Genomic DNA, 20869 nt, shown 5'->3' with positions numbered 1-20869 from the left:
TATTTCCAATTGAAGCAGAATTAGATGTATTACACCTTATTTCCCCTTCCTTTCCTAACTCTGCAGTCAAACATCTCCTAAAAAATGATTCAATTGGATGATCTTATTTGAGGCAATATCGTACGTATATACTAAGTTATCTTTAATGTAATAATCATCTCATACTATTATTTTTTTCTTGTTTAACTTTTCTAGTTTAATTCTGGCCTGTAAATGTTTTTTCCTTATCCTCGATCTCCTACATAAATCGGCAGTAAAAATTATTTTTTTCTCATTCTCACCAACTAAATTCGGTTTCGTTCTCCAAAATTCTTTAAGAATTAAATTCCTTATATTTACAGACTCTAGGATTACTTTAACAATAGGTTTATTATTACTGCTATTTAATTTAATTAATCCTTCTATTTCAACATTTTTTAATTCTAATTTATTATTAATAAATGAATTTATTTCTTGTAAATAATCTAGTGTTGCGAATGGATAATTTATAATAATTATGTTCTTTTTAGTCTTTTCATTTGCTAATTTGTCAAACTCAAATTCGAACATACCTTTAAGATGGTCATTAGTTTCCGATTTTTTTTCCAATTCTTGTAGCTTATATCTAATTTCCGTCAATTCCTCTTTATAACACTTATTTTCTTCTTTCAATATATTTACCTCAGATTTAATCGATTGAATCTCGATATTTAACCGACAAAAATTATCCTGGATTAACTCGTAAATAGATTGCAATGTATATGGAGATTTAACTGCAGTTTGTAATTCCGGTTCGTTTACTGGTTCAAAATAATCATGAATTGTTGGTTCTTTCGTGAATACAGACAGTTGTTTACTCTCTTCTTCTATTTGGTGGTAATCTATACTTAAAATTTCTACTTGTTGGTTTTCTTTCTCCTCGTCCTTGGAGCTTTCCTTCCGAGGTCTCCCACGCCCCTTCTTTTGCATATCCTGATGACTTATTTGTTGTGGGGAACGGGGGAGAGGACCTGGATTGGGCTCAACTCCAGCAATTATTAACAATATTATAATCAAATCCAGGGATAAACCATTCGCCAATTTCTCTATTTTACCGTCGAACATATTCCTCTTCCTTTGACACAATTGTATTTTAGTATACTAAGTATCAGCTACTTTCAAAAGTTCACTCTCACACCAGACGAGCAACTCACATCCATCACAAATAATTACAAGCTGATTAGATAAATTAATGAAATATACGGACAAATAATTTTTAAGATGCATAACGATTAATATGTTTAGTAATAACAATGCATATCATATTTAAATATGAAAAATTAATAGTGTAATACATTTACAATCATTTAAAACTATTTTTATATTAATAAGTTTTTTATTTACTAAAATTATTTTAAAATATCTTCTAATAAACAACATTATATTTATTGTAAAATCAAATTTATCATTTCATTGTTATACTTATTGGTTCAAAGTTTGTAAATAATATGTAATAAAATCACTTGAAATTACACTAGTTTTAGCATCTACACAATATTGTATAAGTAAATAATACAAATTATAAATCAGTGATCAGATGATTCTGTATTTCACTTTCTTGATATGTTTTATCATGAAACTTTAATACAGGGTGTATCAAAACTCATGGTACAAATGCTAAGGGATGATAGAACACAATTAGACAAGTACAAATCCCCTTACAATGCATGCTTGGAACTTGAACAGTGATGCACTAGAGGGCAGTAATTTCTGTGTAATGAAATGATGATAAACAAGAATGACAGAAAAGAAATGAAAGAAACCTGATAAATTTAAGAAAAATGTTTTATTCGACATTTTATTTCAGCAACTGCTCATAAAACGAGCCCTTTTTGCAGAGTTGCTGGTGCAATTACTAGAAGGTTCTTGAATCTGGCATGCATCTTGTCAGAAAACAGTCTTGGTACAATCTTTGGGCTTCATTTGCATTTTCATCTGCAGCCCTGTACTGTACATATAATGCATACCTGCCTTCTCCTGTTTTGTATATGTATCTATCTCATCAGTAATCCACAGCACAAATGACAATGGCTGCTGTGAACGGCATTTTTATTTCATTCGCTGGGAAGTGCTCGAATTCCGAGCATGCATTGTAGGGTGATTTGTGTTTGTCTATTGTGTTCTACCACTCTCTAATGTTTGAATTATGAGTTTTGATACACTATAATTTGACTAAAAGATAATTCAATTACAATTAATTGAATTTACATTGTTATTTACTGATAACTGTAATTGAAATTTTTAAAATAATTTAGTATTGCAATTAAAAACAAGTTTAGATCTAAAGATGAAAGATACTTAAATATAGAATATAAATTATTTGCTGTAAATGATGATTCAGTTTTAGCAAATAATTATAATAAATCAAGAATAGCACAATTGAAATTTTAAAACACATAAATTAAATTAAACATTATAAACTCAATTTAAAGAACTATAATGCCAAACATAAGATTTGTAAAATCAAATTTTGAAAGAAAATGTAAATTTCTTTTAGAACTCATCTACAAATGTTATTGTTTAAGCAATAAAATTAAATCATATTAGTAAAATTTAACATCTGACAGACAAAATATTGATTGCAAATTACTTATCAAAAAGCAACATTACATAATACGAGGGCTGTTCGGAAAGTTTGCGGCCTCAAATAGAACAACAAACAAAATAATGTTAAAACTTTTTTATTTTTCAATATAGTTTCCTTTATTAGCAATGCACTTATTTCAGCGATGTTCTAGCTTTTATATGCCATCACAATAGGTCGATTTGTCAAGGTGTGCAAAATACTCATTCACTTCAGAGATGACTTCGTCATTTGAGTGGAATCTCTTTCCAGCCAAAAATTTTTTTAGGTTTGGAAAAAGGTGGAAGTCACTGGGGCCAAATTAGGTGAGTACAGTGGATGTAGAACTAATTGGAAGCGAAGTTCGTTTACCTTTTGTTCGGTGATTCTGGCGGAATGTGCAGGTGCATTATCGTGGTGGAACAGAATCTTTTTCTTTTTCAAGTGTGGCCTCTTTTCTTCGATTTCTTTCTTCAGTTTTTCCAAAAGTTCACAGAAATAGACAGCATTGATGGTCTTTCCTCTTTCTAGGTAGTCAATAATGATGATTCCCTTAGCATCCCAAAAAATCGAGGCCATCACTTTCCCCCGCTGATGGAACTGTCTTTGCCTTCTTTGGTGATGGCGAACTGTGGTGTTTTCATTGCTTCGACTGTTCTTTTGTTTCAGGAGTGTAGTAGTGGATCCACGTTTCGTCAGTAGTCACAAACCGACGCAAGAAATCCTGTGGGTTTTTCTGGTAGAAGTCCAAACACTCCTTTGACATCAAAGTGCGAACACGTTTTTGCTCGGCAGTCAGCAGATGCGGCACCCATCTTGCCGAGACCTTCGTCGTACCCAAATTTTCGGTTAGGATGGGGTGCACTCGGTCGACAGAGATGCCTGTTGTCTCAGCTATCTCACGCGTTTTCAAACAGCGATCTGCTAACACCAAATCGTGGACTTTGTCGATATTTTCTTCATTGACGGCAGTTGACGGCCGTCCACTGTGAGGGTCATCTTCCACACTCTCTCTGCCAGATTTAAAAAGGGCTATCCATTTTTTCACAGTGGTGTATGAAGGAGCAGACTCTCCCAAAACTTCATCCATGTCAGCTTTGATTTGAGATGGTGTCAACTTTTTTTCGTCAGGTATTTTATGACTGCACGAGTCTCCATTTTTTCCATTTTTGACAAAGCATGTGCACACTGACTATCTGATAAGCTGTTGTGAAAAAACTTTACGACAAATCAAGCGGAAATTCGTATCGTATCTTTAGCAAAGATGACTGAATTATTCCCGCCAAAAATTAAATTGATCGCAGCGCCGCATATAGGCAAGGCTGCAAACTTTCCGAACAGCCCTCGTATATGTAACTTATATTAAATAATTCTGTATCGATGCTGGAAAGAAACAAATAGAAATTAGTTTTAAATACAAATACAGTAAACAGAAAATCAATTCCTTTTTAGAAATAAATGAAAATGTTTTTTTGTTTTTGTTTTGGAAAAATTTAAATATTTATAAGGATTTACTTCTTAAAATCTTTTGTTTTAAAATTTAACTTTATTCTGTTATTAAATAATTTTTATTTTACTAACTTTAAAATATGGTACTGTACATAAAATTAGTGATGCCACGAATAGTGATTTTGCCGAATACCGGATATTCAGCTACGCTCTCGGCTGAAGTGCTGAGTATTCAGTGGCCGAATATTCGGCAAAATATGTGTACATTCCGCTTGTGACAAGTTACGACCTGTCTCATTGTGGTAGGTGCGGTAGCGATGCTGCGGGTGCATTTGTTTTATTTGTGAGTAAATCGTGTCACGACACGCATTATGTTCATTGTTACATCAAATTGTGTTACTAATAGTCCTTATGACTATTATTAACACAATTTGAGCTTGAAACACAAGTTGAATTTGAAATACAGTTCAACTTTGATGAGAATGACAAATATCTGGTTCTTGACCCATGTTTCAAAACCAGTTTTCTGGGATTAGTTCAAACACAAAGAATAAAACAAAAAGTTCTTTTAGAAGCTCTTAAAATTAGTTGTGATGAGTTTACTAGTACTGATGATGATTCTTCTCCACTCATAAGAAAGGAAATATCAATGAAAATGATAAAATCATTGAAATACACGACAGTTTCTGGAACTGTTTTGAGGAAGTCTCTACAGAAAATATGCAAAATAATGAGGATGTGGAGAAGAAAAGTGCTATTGCAAATGAGTTTGATTTTTATATGAAAACTCATCAAACTCATCTAGATCAGACGGCATACCTTTACAAGTGGTAGTCAGCAAACGCAAAACAGTATCCAAGCCTGACAGAATTCGCTAAGATTTATCTATCGTCTCCCGGCAGTAGTGTATATAGTGAGAGGCTATTTTCAGAAGCAGGTATAGTTTATGAGGAAAAGCGCAATTATTTGCTATCAACAAATGCCGAAAAAATTGTTTTTATTCATCACAACTTACCACTGATAGATTTTAAGTACTAAATGTAATAATTTGTGATTAAAATAAATATATTTTTGAGTAACATGTGTCTTTTTTTTTCCAAAATTTGGTATTTGGTATTCGGTATTCAGCCGAATGTTGGGTACTATTTGGCCGAATATCGAATATGAAAAAAGTAGCCAAATAGGCTGAATACTGAATAGTAGCCAAATATTTGTGGCATCGCTACATAAAATATTAAATTGCCAAATTAAAAATTTGTCAATGCAGTTAAATAAAATTTGTGTTAATGAATAAGACATTCAAAATTTTATACATAAACATATTGAATACAGAATATTTGTTGGTACTAATAATAAAATCTGCATAATTGGAGTTCACTTACATTAAGTAACAGTTTTTCTAGTACTTTCAGGCAATCAAGTCTATTATCAGAAGATACAAAAGAAAAGTAGCTTGATAGTTGTCATCTAAATCTGTTTACACACATCTACACATGAACAAATCTGAAGGTAAAATAGGCAATTGGTATAGATTTTTAGAATAAGATAGATACACAAATTTATTAATGCTGTATTTAATTATATTGATAATATAAAAGTTTTTCCAATTGTATTTTATTCAGATTTCATTACCATAATAAGCCAATAAACATCAAAATTGAAATTTAACAAGTATTCTATATTTATTGAATCTCTTATTGTAAGGATGAATTCAATAATGTAATATATCTCAAAATCCCATTTTGCCATATTTTTCTAAGATTTTACATATGATCTATATCACTGATTTAAAAAGAACTACATATTTGATTACATAGAGGTTATTAAATTTAGGAAATGATTGAGAATTTGCTTTTACTCAAAATAAAAGATTTTGCCATTTTGAAAACAAAATTAACACTTTATACAAGAAACAAGCAATTCAATTTCCTTTAGTACAGAGCTTAAACTTTTTCATTCAGCACCCTCTTTTACTGGAGATAATTTTACATGACCCCCCCAGTATATAGGTATATAAAATAGGTATACAAATAAAACAGTTTATTCCAAAACAATTCTTTGATATATATATATATATATATAAAAGCAAAACATTGGTTAATACTGAAAACATTGAAGATGTCCTACATACCATAATATCAAATATTCAGCCAAGATTTAATTCTTTATGTAAAAATAAACAAGCACATCCATCTCATTACTTTGCAAATATGTTTTTCTTTAATAAATTGTAAAATAATCTATATATATATTATTTAACAATTTATTAAATATGTAGTAAAAAATTTTACTGTTGTCAAAATTTTTTCAACCCTCGCATTTAGTTATATAATTCAAAAAGGATTGTAACCCACAGTTTAAGAAGCCCTGCTTTAGTATAATAATAATAATAATAATAATAATAATATTAGAAAAAGCAATCTATTAAAATATCTTACAATACACATTAATGAGTCTTTAGTAATAAGATTAAATTATGATAATTATATTGATTATATTTTTTCATACAAATGGGAGATTGTGATAAATTTTATGAATTGTTTTTCTATTCCAGGACTGGCCAACACAAATTGTTTTGCAGGCCATTTTTATCACGTGTAACATTACGGTGGGCCACAATTTAGGCAAACGTGCTTTTAAAAAAGTAAAACAAATACAAAGCAAATAAGATTTTATTATACCAAGAGTTTGTACTCGCACTTGCGCATTATAACAATGACACATGCAAATTTTCATTTATTTAATTGTTTTGGTATACACATTTAATAGATATATAATATCACCTAGCAGGCCACACAATTTAACGTGATGGGCCGCAGGTTGGCTAAGCCTGTCCTATTCTATGTATAAATTATCGTTTTAATTCACCAAGTTATTTGAAATATATAGTAGATTTAGTAGATTTATAAAGCAATCTTATGTTAAATATTAAAAATGTTGAATGAAAACTGTTGTTGTTTTGGAATAACTATTTTTTTCAATTAATGGAATACTGTCATCTTTCACAGATGGTATTAATCCATTTATCAAATTAGAAATTAAAAGTATATCAAGCTACAATTTATCAAGTTAAGAATTTATCAAATTACAAGTTTTCATGTTAAATGTGGCAAAATGTCATCTGTCCGTTGTATGTATTTGTATCTCTCAGTATCATTCAGCTCTTTTCTATTTTTAGTAAATGCTTACATTGATATAAGAAATAGAATGAGGATGGAACTTATAAAATTAAAACTTTAGATAAATGTAATTTTTTCAGTTACATTAATTTTCCTTGGATTTAGTTAAAATTATTTTGTATGAGCAATAGTTTTGTCTACTGTTTTGTAAGTTGACACCATTATTCATTTGCACACGCATCCATTTGTTCTCATTGCATAGGGCCTATATGTAGTTTTCAATTATTTTAAGTTTTCTTCTTTATTCCATATCTTATTTTCTGTTTTCATACAGTGTATTAAATTCACTTTTGGTGAACATATATTGTTTGTTCTAGTGCTTCCAGGATTTTTGTTTTGGTTTCGGAGATGTTTGCTTTTTATTGTAATGTTTTCTACATCTGCAAATTTATAATCGTTTAGTGATCTTTATTGTCACTGTGAAGAGGTAAAATTTAATAAGATTTTTTCAAGTAATAAATGTTCTAGTTCAATAAAGCATTCATAGATGATGTGATGGACAGTTTCAGCTTTATTGCATTTAGACCTAGTGCATGTATTTTTTTTCTTCCAATTTTGTAGAGAGTTTTTGTGGGAAGCACTTCTAGGATAAATCTTCATGCAGGAATTGTTTTTATCATAGATTTTTTTAGTAGTAGTTTTTCAACTATTGTTTCCTTTTAAAAATTTTATTATGTCGTAGATTTGAATTAATTCAGTGTTGTTTTTCATTTGGAGCATTTTTAATTTGATGTTTTGATTTATTTTAATATTATTTTCAATTTGTTGATGATTTTTGGAATTTCTGTTAGTGTTTATTTCCCAGGATATGGGATAAAGAAGATCCATTATTGGTGTTTGCTATTTTTACATAGCATTTCTAAATAAAAAAGCTACTGGTTAAAGTTTTCTTCGTTGGTATGCATTTCAGACAAAGTCCCTCTTTAGCCAACTTATTCTAGTAGCATTAATAAAATTAAAACACAATCATTTTAAGCTTTACACATTCACTAATTGATATAAATTTACAACTTACATATACAATCAAATTTACATAGACTACCACATAAACCATATTGAAGTTTCCCTTGTCTTTCTTGACAATGGTCTTTTGATACTCGAATTGGTACATAAACTAAACAGCATATTTATAATTTAATCTAGACAAGAAGCACTATAGTAGTAAATATTACTATGGTACTTTTCCAGCTATATGTAACTATTTAATTGAATGACGAATAAATTATTTTGAATGATTTTAATACATAATTTTATTCTTTTAAACTGACGTATTTAATAAATAAAATATAATTAAGTACATGATGAAAGATACTAAAAAAATATTACAATAATCTTTAAAATATTACATAATTCTATTTAATAAATTTAAACATTCTATGGAAATTAATATTTTGTTGAATATTCTTTAGTTTTTATAACAATTTTCAACCTTCTAGACAGTGCTTCATTAAATTTGATATAAGAGATAGCAATATATTGATTCTTATAGATTTATTTTGAATCCATTTTTAATTTATATCATTCATGATCTTTGTTTCTAATCAAGAATATCTTCTATATGTTGTACAGGATTATTACTTGGGGGAAAATTTGAATGTTTTTTTTTACATTATATACATTTATTGACAAAAAGTTACATATCCAGATAAAAATGTCTGATTATTGAAAAACTAAGCATACAGCTATGTCTCAGATAATTATGTAAGTGATTACAGGTGTGATCTGATTGCATGCCAGATAATGTCATCTTAAAATTATTATCTCAATATCTTAATTAAAAAGGCTCACAGAGGCTTGCTGTCTTCAGAAGTTTCGGTGTATCTGTTGTTTGGTGGTCTTCAAAGGCCAGGCATTCCTGTATGATGCAGTCAAAGAAATTACAACAACTGATAGAATCTGTGAAAGATTGCATCATTAGACAGAGGGAAGTAGGATGGCTGTTTTACCAAATTGCCTGCCATCTGGGCTATTCTGAACTGACAGGTGGTGTCAAGGCACATGCACACAATTATCAGACTCTAGATGTCCGAAACAGACCACTAGGAAATATCAACGACATGAAACAAGCACAACAGCATGCAACAGCATCTTTGTTTACTATCTAGAGACAGATGGAAACCTTGTTACAGAATTCTTTGTCTTTCCATACTATTGTCAGGCCTTTTTAGTGGACATTTCGATATCAGACTGTGATGAGAGTCACATGACCCTCAAAATATACATGAAAAATAAAGAAATTTAGAAAATTATTATATAAACATGGCGTAGCGTAGTGGGGGTGGCAGGGGCGGCCCGCCCCGGGCGGCAAAATTTCGCAATAAATAATAATATTTTGTCAAAAATTTTGTAAAGTCCAGGAACGAAACTAATATCACGAAGTACCATCCCAGTTTCCGGGCCATTGTAAACCCACATAGACTGAGTAACTGGTTCAACTGAGCCAATATATGTATCTGGTCTCAACAAAATGTGCTCAAGTTGAGTCTTTTTCTGATAAATTCGTTCGACGGATAATCTTTTATCGGATTTCTTCTTATTTTCTTTGTCATCTTCTAAAGGCTTATTTCTTTCGAAGTATTCAACAATCTTCTCTTTCTTCGTTGCCACTTTGAAAATTTTTACTATCAAATTAAAAGGTCAACCAAGCATTAACGATCGTAAAACTGTCTTTCGAACTTACTATATAATCCAGTTCACTTTCAAGTTATATTGATCCCTGATCGAATTAACGTAAACTTGACACAAAACAAAACTTTTCCACACTTTCGAATGACTGTTAACCGAAAGACAAACTTCAAATTCTATACTCTCATAAACGATGGTGTTCGTGATTACAGGTTCGTCTTCTTCTTCTTCTTCAATTTAATATGGAGATTATAGCCTTTGCGGCTCTTTCCCCGACCGACGCTGCCAGTTGCTAAGCGAAACGGCTAGTGAGGCTAATGTAGCGCTCCAGAGCCACCACATGTTGACTAGGAGTGATGGAGAAGACCGGCAGCCAGTAGATAGGTGTCAGCGTGCGCACCAGAGACATGTTTAGGGTCATTGTGTTGCCTAGGTCCTTGCAGGCTATAGTGTATTTGGGGCAATGTAACCAGTAATGAAGTGTAGCTTCCGCTGTGCCACAATGGGGGCACCCCAGGGAGTCATGTAGGTGCCATGAGTAAAGGAAAGCATATAATGGGGCAGTCTCGGTCCGGAGCCGGGCCAAGAGCATTTCCACATGGCGAGACGACGCGCAACTGTACCTCCAGGGGGTGAATAGGCGTAGGTGGTCCTGGCCTTTGTTGCGGAGCGCTACTGACCAGGAATCCGTCAGGGTGCCGATGGTGGTGTCCTGCAAGGATCTGGTGAGGTCACGTGGTGTGAGGGGTTTCCAGATGGAGCCACAGAACGGGTTGCAGCGGGCCACTTTGTCGGCCGCCTTGTTGATCAGAATGTTGGTATGGCCCGGTGTCCAACCGATGACAATGGGCGCCGTGTGGGTGCTGACAATAGCCGTGAGATCGATGATGATAGGGGGTGATGAGAATGAGACGTTGGCCATAGCCTGGATGAGTGAGCGGCTGTCAGAGAAGATTACAGTGGTATTACAGTGGAAGATTAACATGGCACATTTTGCACATTCACAGGAAGTTTAAAACTGGAGTAAGGACATTTAACTTCTATTTTATCATCATCCATAAAGCTTTTAAAAATATTTCGGACATTGTGCTTTTGCAATAATCATGATCTGACTCTAAAGCCCTCATGTTTGCTGGTTGCCTTAATTGCAATATCGGTATTGCACAACCACTTTGCATGTTCATTGCCAAATTAATAACAAAGTTTGTATAATCAGAGATTGAACTGCCAGATAGTCTAGGGTCAAATTTCATGTCTTCCAATCGTTTCCTCTTCATTCCTCTCTTCTTAAATAAATGAAATGGAAGCTCACTAGCCTTAATTGGGGAACCTTTATGTTGGTGGGTAGGCTGATGGAATGTTTGCAGAACCTGAGTGCATGTTTTGTGACACTTATAATTGCCTGTTCTTCCGTATTCTTCTATTGCCAATAGTGTTACACATACATGTTTGCAATACACTTTAGGCCCTTTACCTGCTGTACATTCACATATTGCATTTTCTATATCCCCATCATCTGTAATTACTAAGTCTGTATAATATGTGTTCCCCTTGGTTAATTCAGATTTTACATTACCTTTAAAATATGAAAATTTTTTTTCTTTTGTTCCTCTTATTGTTAATAAGAATTCATTAAAATACATCTGCACAGCAGACAGTGGCATTCTTTGATCTGACATCTCCATGTAGGCATCAATTGTATCTATAGTCAATGTGAAGATCCTAAAATGGCGCCGAGAATTCGGTTGTTTACAAGATCGCTACCTCGGGAAATTTCGGAAAGTCAATCGGAGCAAGAACGCGCATCGGGCTATAAACCGGACATCTGTAAAGCGTTTCTTCTAAAACAAACACAACGCGGTAATAAACGACGAAGGGAATGTCGCGGTGCTCGTATACAAGAGTCGAGATGTAAACAATTAACAAAAAAAGGGGAGTAAGAAGAGAGACAGATGGTCAAGGACACCTGCTAGACCATATGAGCCCGGGATCGTCGCGAAAGGGGGGGCAGCCGCAGAACGTTGGCGGATCGGTTCAGCCCGATGTCCGCGAGAGGGGGGCAAACTGTGTAAATTATGTGAATAGCTGTCAACGCCCGGGCGCCGTCCCCGGCCGAATTTGGTTTTCGTCTTGCTTAGAAACAGTAGACTGACCAATCGAAAAAAGGAAAAAGGGACTTAAGACCAATCAAGAGGGAAGATTCGGGGGAAAATCGCATAAAAACTCCCGTATCAAGGTCAGAAGGGAGAACGACGGAGCTTTCTACCAGGAAGTGGACGACGGTACTCCAACCAGCCACCTACTCCTTCGCCGACGTCCGTCACCGACCCCATCGGACTCTCCTACCCGACTGCCCCAGGGCTTTACCGACGACTCCGACAGCATTCTCCGATCGCCGTCATCCGGAGCGCCTTCTGCTGCAGACGATCTAGATCGCATCTTGTACTGTAGGCCTACCTTGTAAGTTTGTTTTGAGGTTAAAATAAACGGTTATTGTAAGACACTTGTCATCTTTGCCTCTGCCGCCACCACCCACATACGATCGGTCCCTAGGTTTTTCCTGACGTGCAATTAACTAATTGCCCCCATATGTCGGCAGCTTACATCAAAACTGGTATTTGTAAACTTGGAGAGAGATCCTTATATTCAGATGAATTAGGAAGTTTGAGTTCAGGAGAGCTATCACAGGATATAGAAAAATTATGAGTTTCCTGATTCCTCTCATATGAATGCCAGTAACCTGAAAATTATTGTAAACAAGTTTAATAACTAGTTAACATATGATCACCAATATTTTATTCAGTTTTTTCTGTCTCATTGACAGGAAAGGCAAAAATTATTATTATATATTATATTCTTACCTTAATATATTACATATAATATAAAAATAAACAGTATAAGGTAACTGAACAGTATTGACAAGCACCTAAATATGCATATATATAGTGTATGCCAAATTTAGTAAAAGAAAATGGGAAAAAATTCACTTGTACAAAAAGTTTATTGGTGAAGAAATTAGTCTTATTGCATTAAATTATTGAAACAAGAAGACTTGTGACCAATAAAAAAGACATTTTGATTATATTTATTTTAAATACTCCAAATATTGTTTTCTCTTGGTAAAAGATTCAGATATATATCTCTTATATCTATGTTCTATGAAGAGATATATATCTCTTCATAGAACATAGTTTTGTTTGTGTTGATTGTTTTAAATTACAGTGATAACCTGTTGGTACAGTTAACATTTCAGATACTGGTATAAATTGGTTATAATATATCAGGCTCGGTACATGACCATATTCCAAAGGAAAAAAAATTTATTTTAATTAAAGTTTTGACCTTATGTATTGGTTAGACAAATGTGAAAGGAATCAATGACAACTTTACTGATCTTTAAATGTTTTTATCGATGAAAAATGTGCATTTTGTGAAATCTTATCCTTAAAACTTTCATGTACTGGTAAGTTACCTTATCATGTAATAGTTATAAGGACTTGAAATTATAAATGTAATAATTAACGATAAAAATATAGTTGTAGATTATTTTAACTTACCTTTCTATTAAATCGGCTTTTCTATCAGCTAACTTGGCATTGTACTTTTTTAATTCTTCCTTTAATTGTACCGTTGTTAACCTTCCTAAAAAATATTTTCGTTCTTCCATTATTATAAAGTAAGCTATCCTTCGAACGGAACAGCTTGTTTACAACCGTATCGATATGCGCGACACCTATGTCACGTGATCACTTTTTTCCCCTATTATGATCACTTGGAATGTGATTAAAAAACTTTTAATCGAGAAAAATTAATAAATTCACTTTGGTTAAATTTTTTAAAAATTTTATATGGTATATATATATACAGTAGAGCGCAGTTTATCCGAAAGCCAGTCAACTGAACGATTTCCAGTCGGACTGTGTCGTGCTGAATCAAACGTTTTTGATTCTAGATTAATTTCTAAAGTATAATTTTTTTGTTTTTATATTTTTCAATAAATTAATTTTGTTTGTGCAAAATAAAGAAACAATTTTTAACGATACAATAGCCTCGATTATTATTATAAAAATTTTCGTTGGGCTTAAAATATATGAAAATTGAACACGAAGCGACACGCAATGGAGAAAAATTTCAACATCGGATAGGTTAATATATTTTTTTGTACATAATCGATTATCTGAAAAATCAGTTATTCGAACAACCCCAGTCCCAATTGATTCGGATAAACAACGCTCTACTGTATATACATTTTTGGTCTGTTTATATATATATATAAACAGACCAAAAATATATTTTTTGTATGGATTAAAATGAATAAACAAAACAAATTTTAATTGCTTATGATAATTGCATAATCAAAAGTCCAATTACAAATTCTTCTTTTAATAATATTAAATCAATATCATCATACAATTTATGATCTGAACATATTTAAAAATGAGTTAAATTATAAAAATTCTAAATATATTATTGAATAATATGCTGATTCAATGATATAAAAATTTCTAACAAACTTGTAAAATGATATTAAGCATTATTCTCCTTAGTTTTGCTGTATCTTTCAAACACAATTATCAATTCACAATGATTAGTGTGTGGAAACAAATCAACAACCACTGCTTTAGTTGGGACAAATGATTCTCCTCTGTAATTATTAGATACAAGACGACACAAATCAACAAAATTCTGAATAGCACCATCTGGATTACAAGCAATGTATATAAGTTTTTTAAGCTTCTCATTTGCCCTTATGAATTTAAGAACTTTGGAATTAAGTCCTGCTCTAGGTGGATCTACAATGGCAACAATATTTTCTGTATCTGCTTTTTGAAGGACAGTTTGAATAAAATCTTCAGCTTTCCCACATACAAACTCAACATTATTTATATTATTTATTTGTGCATTTGATTTTGCATTTTCTATTGCTTGAGAACACATTTCAATACCAATAACTTTAGGAGCAATTTTTGCTAAACATAAACCAATTGTACCAGTGCCACAGCAAATATCTAAAATAGTTGTTTGATTATCAATTTCAGCTAATTCTGCAATTGTTGAATATAGAACTTCGGCTCCAGATGTATTTACTTGAAAAAAGGCTTCAGGATTTATTTGAAATTTTAATCCTAACACATTTTCTTCAATGTATTTTTTCCCCCAAAGATGTGTCATAATTAAATCTTTATTAGATTCTCTTTTCACAAATGACTGAAAATAAAGAGAAGTCACTCCACACATCTTACCTAATCCATTCTGAAAATATTCCACTAAAGCTTCTTTCTCTTTTTGTAATTCTTCCTCTTCCAATTTTTGAGGGTGCATTACTACAACTAATAAAACATCAGTTTTGCTAGTCCTCACAGTAAGTTGTCTCCAATAACCTTCATGAGTTTCAGGATTGAAAACATCTTTATCTGAAGATCTTATATAATCTTGAAATGATTTTACGGCTTTTAACATTGATTCTGGAATATTTATGCATTCGTCAGGTTCTGCAACACTCATTGAACCACTTTTATAGCAATTTAATCTGAAACCTACAGTTTTCTCTCCAGTATCAAGATGCTTTCCAACAGTAAATTCACATTTATTTCGATAAGCACTAGTGACCGGAGAAGGTTTAATTGGCAATAGTTCACAACACATGCCTTCGTATAGCTTCTTTTGTTTTTGACCCCAATGCCGCAAGTACGTATTTGTCTTTTCGATACGTACACATAATTTTATTAAAAACTGAGATATCTGATTCATCTTAGATTTAAGTTGTTCTTCATAAGGCAAATTCCATAATGGATGAACAGCATTTTTTATTTGAATCGATATAGGTATATCACTTCCTTCCATTCTAGCTTTTTTTACTGCAGGTGAATCTTCTGCATTACCTTGCTTTCTTTTCTTTACTAAAGGATCTGCCATAGGATTTGCTTTCTTAACTTGCAGTTTTCTTCCCTTCCACTCATATCCTTGCAAAACATTGAGAGCTTTTTCTCTGTCTTCTTCACACTTGAATGTAACGAATGAATATAATGGCGAATTTCCAATCGTCTTTATTTTATGAGGATTTAACTTTAGTTTAGTCCCTAAAAGTTTTTTCAATGGTCCATATCTAATAAAAGGCGGAAGATTACCTATTTCAATTTTAAAAATTTCTGAAGTAAATTCATCTCTCTTTGTATAAAAATAAGGATCAATAATTTTTTCAGATTCTTTTTCTTCTTCTTTAACATCTTCGATGTTTTCGTTTAAAGGATGTTCGTCTCTCTTCATTTCAGAGACTTGTTGGTTTCCTGAATCTATTGTATCCATTTTATTTTTTAAAGCTGTTATGATATACACAGTTATTAATTGAAAAGATATCAAACAATGTTGATATCTTTTCAATTAGAAAATACAAAAACACGTTCACAAATATACAGTATTCACGTGTCTTCCATTTAATAAGTGTTGCCAGCTATACAAATACTTTTTAAGAAACTGAAAGAATAAATTTAAGACATATATATTATAAATAACTGAAATTTTATTACGACTATTTTATGCCATATTAATATTTCTAGAATTAAAAAGGTAACTAATAACTTATATGAATATTTTATACAAATTGTTGATGTCTTACATTAATTAAATACAACCATGTAATTCAAACGACTGCGTGTAATTATTTTTTATTTTGGAATGATAATATACAATATAGACTATTTTTATAATTCAAAATTGATATATAATAAAAAATTATGTGCATCATATTACATATTTATTAACATCATCGTATTATTATAACCAGGATGATGCAAAGGCGGGATGCGCTGGATGCACTGGATGCACTGTACCAGGGTTAGAAAATGAAATTAAATTTGAAAAAGAAATGCAGTTATTAATTAAAAATATATGTATGTATAGACAAAAGTTACGCACCAAGACGGAGGCATTGGAATCGAATAAAGCTTTATTAGTGCGAACATAATTACAAGGGTATAAGTGACTACAATATCATAACAAAGAGATAATTTCAAGTGGAACAATAGTACAATTTAAAAGAACCTTTATTACCCCATAGAACCTAGTTTTGCATGGATACATGTGGGGTGATAGGTCGAGTATGGAAGCTTACAGACACCGTATGTTATCCTGCGGCAGATTTGCCTACAGACGTTGCAACTGCTACTTTTGATTCTATATACTTGTAGATGGCCGAAGTTGGTATCTCATCTGGTACCACAAATGATTGATGTGTAACAAATATGAAGACCGGGCAAGTTAAAGAAATGTGGAAATGTGATGGAGACATTCTATAACCTGCTGAGAACATTAGCGACATAACTCCGAAACGTCGATTTTGAGTTATGAACACTATAAGACTTCCAACTGTTTACAGTAAAATGTGTATTATGTCATTATTCCACCACAAAATGTTTAACACTTACTGAAATTTTTATGCTTTAGTGTAACTAGAATTTTAATAAAATTATATAATAACTTAACTTGCTTTCATTTTTAACTAATAGTAATTACGAATAAAGCATTCGTAATTTGTAATTACCACCAGAAAATATCACGAAACGAGTCCGGCTATTAGCGCTATTTTACGCAGCGGCATAAATTAGAACTAATACTCGCTCGGGGTCTAGACGCTTGTGTATTTTCATTGGCTGAACTAAAGATTCGCCACAACTTCACAAATGTTCAGCTGATTTTGTATTAAATTCAGCACATAAAAACTAACGGAATTTTAGCACGACGGTGACATTAAGCATCAGTTTAATTAATATTGAAGTTGCCGACTAAGTAGTTATTCGACGGGTGTGATTCATCAGGTCCACGTTACAATGCACGCGCAGTTCACCTTTGTTTTATAATTATATACAGTCATTTCTAGAAATGGTAATTTAAGTGCAATTAAATAATCATCTCTCCCGATATTACGGTAAAAATATCGATTTGTTCTTGTATTTTCGCCACGTATTTGCTTTAATTTCGTTTTATATTTCTGTGTACGGTCTTGGTTAACGCGAAATGTTTATATTTACATGTTCGTATTTCACGTCAGCACCACCACGTGCATTTATCGAACCGGCCCTATTCTAACTCCTAGCCCCACATCGGTGTGTCTTTTTAATCGTCATTATACACGCGTCAGATTCTGAAATTATAATTAAAAAATAAAAATAAAAAATTGTTGATAAAAATTCCCTTCTTCTCGGTTTAACGCGTAACAAACGAATTCAACAATTGAACTTGTTGTTGTTGCGTTTTGCTCTTGTTAGGAAAGTGCGATTTGGAAAGCGATTCGAAGATGTTTTTTGATGGTGGAGAGTATCGACCCTTGCCCCATCCTCCTGGGTATGAGACGTTTTACATTTTATTATTAATTATTCGAATAAGAAATTCGTTTTAGAGATTAAAAGCTTCATAGAAAAACTTCCATTTACAATATATAATTAGGCCTAATTAAATGAAATGTAAAGATTCCGACTCTGGTTTATATCTGAAGTAGACTTTACGATTTTTGTGTCTTCCTGTAATATAAGGCTTTATAAGACACAGTTATTTAAACGAGAAATCGGGCCTCTTTTATATTACAGATTCGTGTCTAACTCTGGTACGGAATGTGACGAAATTTACTAAAATTTTAATCCGTATTTCGTTTAATAAATATAACTTTTTATAAATATAACTATTACTTTTTAAATTTTAATATGCGTTGTTTTAAAATAACAGAAAAAGATTTAGACTAGTCGAGTGTTAAACTACAATTCATAAAAGGCTTATCCCCTTTTTTTTTTTTTTTTTTTTTTTTTTTTTTTTTAAACTCTTTTCGCCCTGTAGGCACTAAGAGGGCCTCTTATAGTAGGCCCATTATGGGTTCGGCCAGGCCCACAATGGGGCGACCGGGTGGTGAGGGACGGGGCCCGACATATCCGAACGGACCACCCCCCCGAAAAATTCCTGGGGATTTTTCGACCCGTTCGGATTCGATCCCGGGTCCCCCACAGCGGTAGGCTGCCACCTTGACCGCTCGGCCATCCGGCCGCTAAGGCTTATCCCCTGTCGCGAATAAATTTAAAAGCACCAGGATGTAAACTATAGTTTGAGAGTAGAATTAAATAGTTATTGTTTTTGCATATTTAGGGAGGGATCGGATAAACATGTGGACGTGCGAAGATTCGTCAGTCCACACAATTTGGATCATTTTAAATTTCGAGGCAGCAAGATGAAGAAAGGCCTCTTGAAGCAGTTCGAACCGTCGACCGGTGCTTTCGAAGGTTTGGACGTTTTTGAAAATAACATCAAGCCTGCTTATAGACAGGTTTTGATTAGGGTTCGACCAATTTGTCAGACGGCCTGCCAACGTTTTAACAGGTAAATTATATTATTGTTTGTATATAATAAACCTATGTATATTATAACATAAAACGGGTACGAGCCGCTTAACGTTCTGAGATACACGGCGTAAAGGAATTATCATAGAGAGTAGTTATGCAAATTTTATATAGTTTATATAAGTTTCATTTGTGTAGGGCTTTACGTATACGTTAGCCATACGTAACGCAGTGATAATAAGTAGTTGTGTATCTACTCACATCTAAACGTAGAAATGCTGCCAATTTTTTGGTTCCGTTGTAATCCTCCATCACTATCTTATTGAATTCGTATGTAAGCGGCGCATACTCGTATATATAATCAAACTTCGATGTAGTGTTACTTTGTGTAAATGGCATTAAATCGAACATTTAATTTAATATTTTTTAAATATTCATGGTTAAAGTTTCGTAATTCAATTTCAAGATTATATATTTATTTTATTACAAATTCTTTCTTTTCTTGTTTAGTGAGAGATTGGTCGAGGATGTGGAGGATGAAGAAGTGTACAATAGAGAGAGCGCGGTTGCTCCACGAAACGAAGACCCGGCAGAGCACGAAGATTGCGTGCAAGATAATCCTGGCCGTGAATATCGGGATAGAAATACATTGAAGAAGGTCGGGTCGTTCTTTAAGAGCATGTGGAAACCCGTTAAGAGGTAAGATTTTGTACGCGATTTAGTCTCAGCTCTGAAATTGGCAGTAAATCGAGTGCGGTGCTCAGCCGAAGTATTGATTACACCAAAAATTTTTATAGTATTAAAATCTAAACACAAATTCGAGTTAGAAATGTTTGAGAATCGCATAACTTTTCCGTGTTGTACGGCGCTGTATCGAGAATTGGCGGCGTATTTGTCTGCCACGCCCGTGTCATTACTAATGCAATGAAAAGTTAAGATAAAATTGAAAAATTGAATTCTAAACATCACCGAACCAAGGAATTAGTAGAAGATTTCATTATCTTAGTTTCACTCATTGTAGGCTAATCGATAGAAATACGGCGGAATCTCGATATAGCGCCGCAATATCTTTTAATGAAATTCAAATCGAGTTAGACGTTTTCCATGAATAATTATATTTGATTTTCTACATTTAGATCCGTGCAGAGAGTGTGTAAAATGGCCAAAGGTGGAGAATGCGAGTACGTTCAGTTCGAGTGAGGATCTCTTGGTTTCCATCTTTCCATCGACAATAAGATCTGCCCTATAATTCGCTATAACTTATTTGCTGGATTTGGGCCGAGTTCGCTTTGGGTAAGTGTCTATGGCAACTTTATTGTATTTTACACCAAACAGGAGATTTTACGGTCTCAGTTTATAAATTAACACGATTTCATACTAACACGCAATTAATGGCGGACAACAGTAATCATTTATCATTTATACCATTTCATTTATACAATCATTTATACTATTGCTTTCTCTGTGTCTCGCGACACAGAGAAAGCAATAGTATAAATGATTGTAGAAATTAAATTATCCAGTAATCTTACGTGATTACGAGGACGAGAACATGCTAAAATAATCGAATTAACAATGACATATTTGATATAAGTTAAAAAGAAATAAAGTTATTAATGTAAAAATTAATTGAATAGTTGAATATTTTATTAGAAAATCTTGATTATTTTCTTTTTATTTTCACAGAATTCGGAAGAAATTTAGAGATGAAAATC

The 20869-nt window shown here is 32.7% G+C and overlaps 2 protein-coding genes across 2 annotated transcripts; both read right to left on the bottom strand.

Moving 5' to 3' along the window:
- Positions 1–3221: 3221 nt before the first annotated feature.
- On the bottom strand, positions 3222–3671 carry LOC136989666 (protein GVQW3-like). The gene has a single exon (XM_067287889.1). The coding sequence runs from the start codon at positions 3669–3671 to the stop codon at positions 3222–3224; it is 450 nt and encodes a 149-aa protein (XP_067143990.1).
- Positions 3672–14201: 10530 nt separating this feature from the next.
- LOC136989671 (tRNA (uracil-5-)-methyltransferase homolog A) lies at positions 14202–16260 on the bottom strand. The gene has a single exon (XM_067287894.1). The coding sequence runs from the start codon at positions 16138–16140 to the stop codon at positions 14362–14364; it is 1779 nt and encodes a 592-aa protein (XP_067143995.1). The 5' UTR covers positions 16141–16260; the 3' UTR covers positions 14202–14361.
- Between the last annotated feature and the right edge of the window lie 4609 nt (positions 16261–20869).

Source organism: Centruroides vittatus, unplaced genomic scaffold (assembly GCF_030686945.1).
Source record: "Centruroides vittatus isolate TY-2023 unplaced genomic scaffold, ASM3068694v2 scaffold_752, whole genome shotgun sequence".
Taxonomy (NCBI): domain Eukaryota; kingdom Metazoa; phylum Arthropoda; class Arachnida; order Scorpiones; family Buthidae; genus Centruroides; species Centruroides vittatus.
The sequence above is the reverse complement of the archived record's forward strand: the minus strand, read 5'-3'. Positions and strand labels throughout refer to the sequence as shown.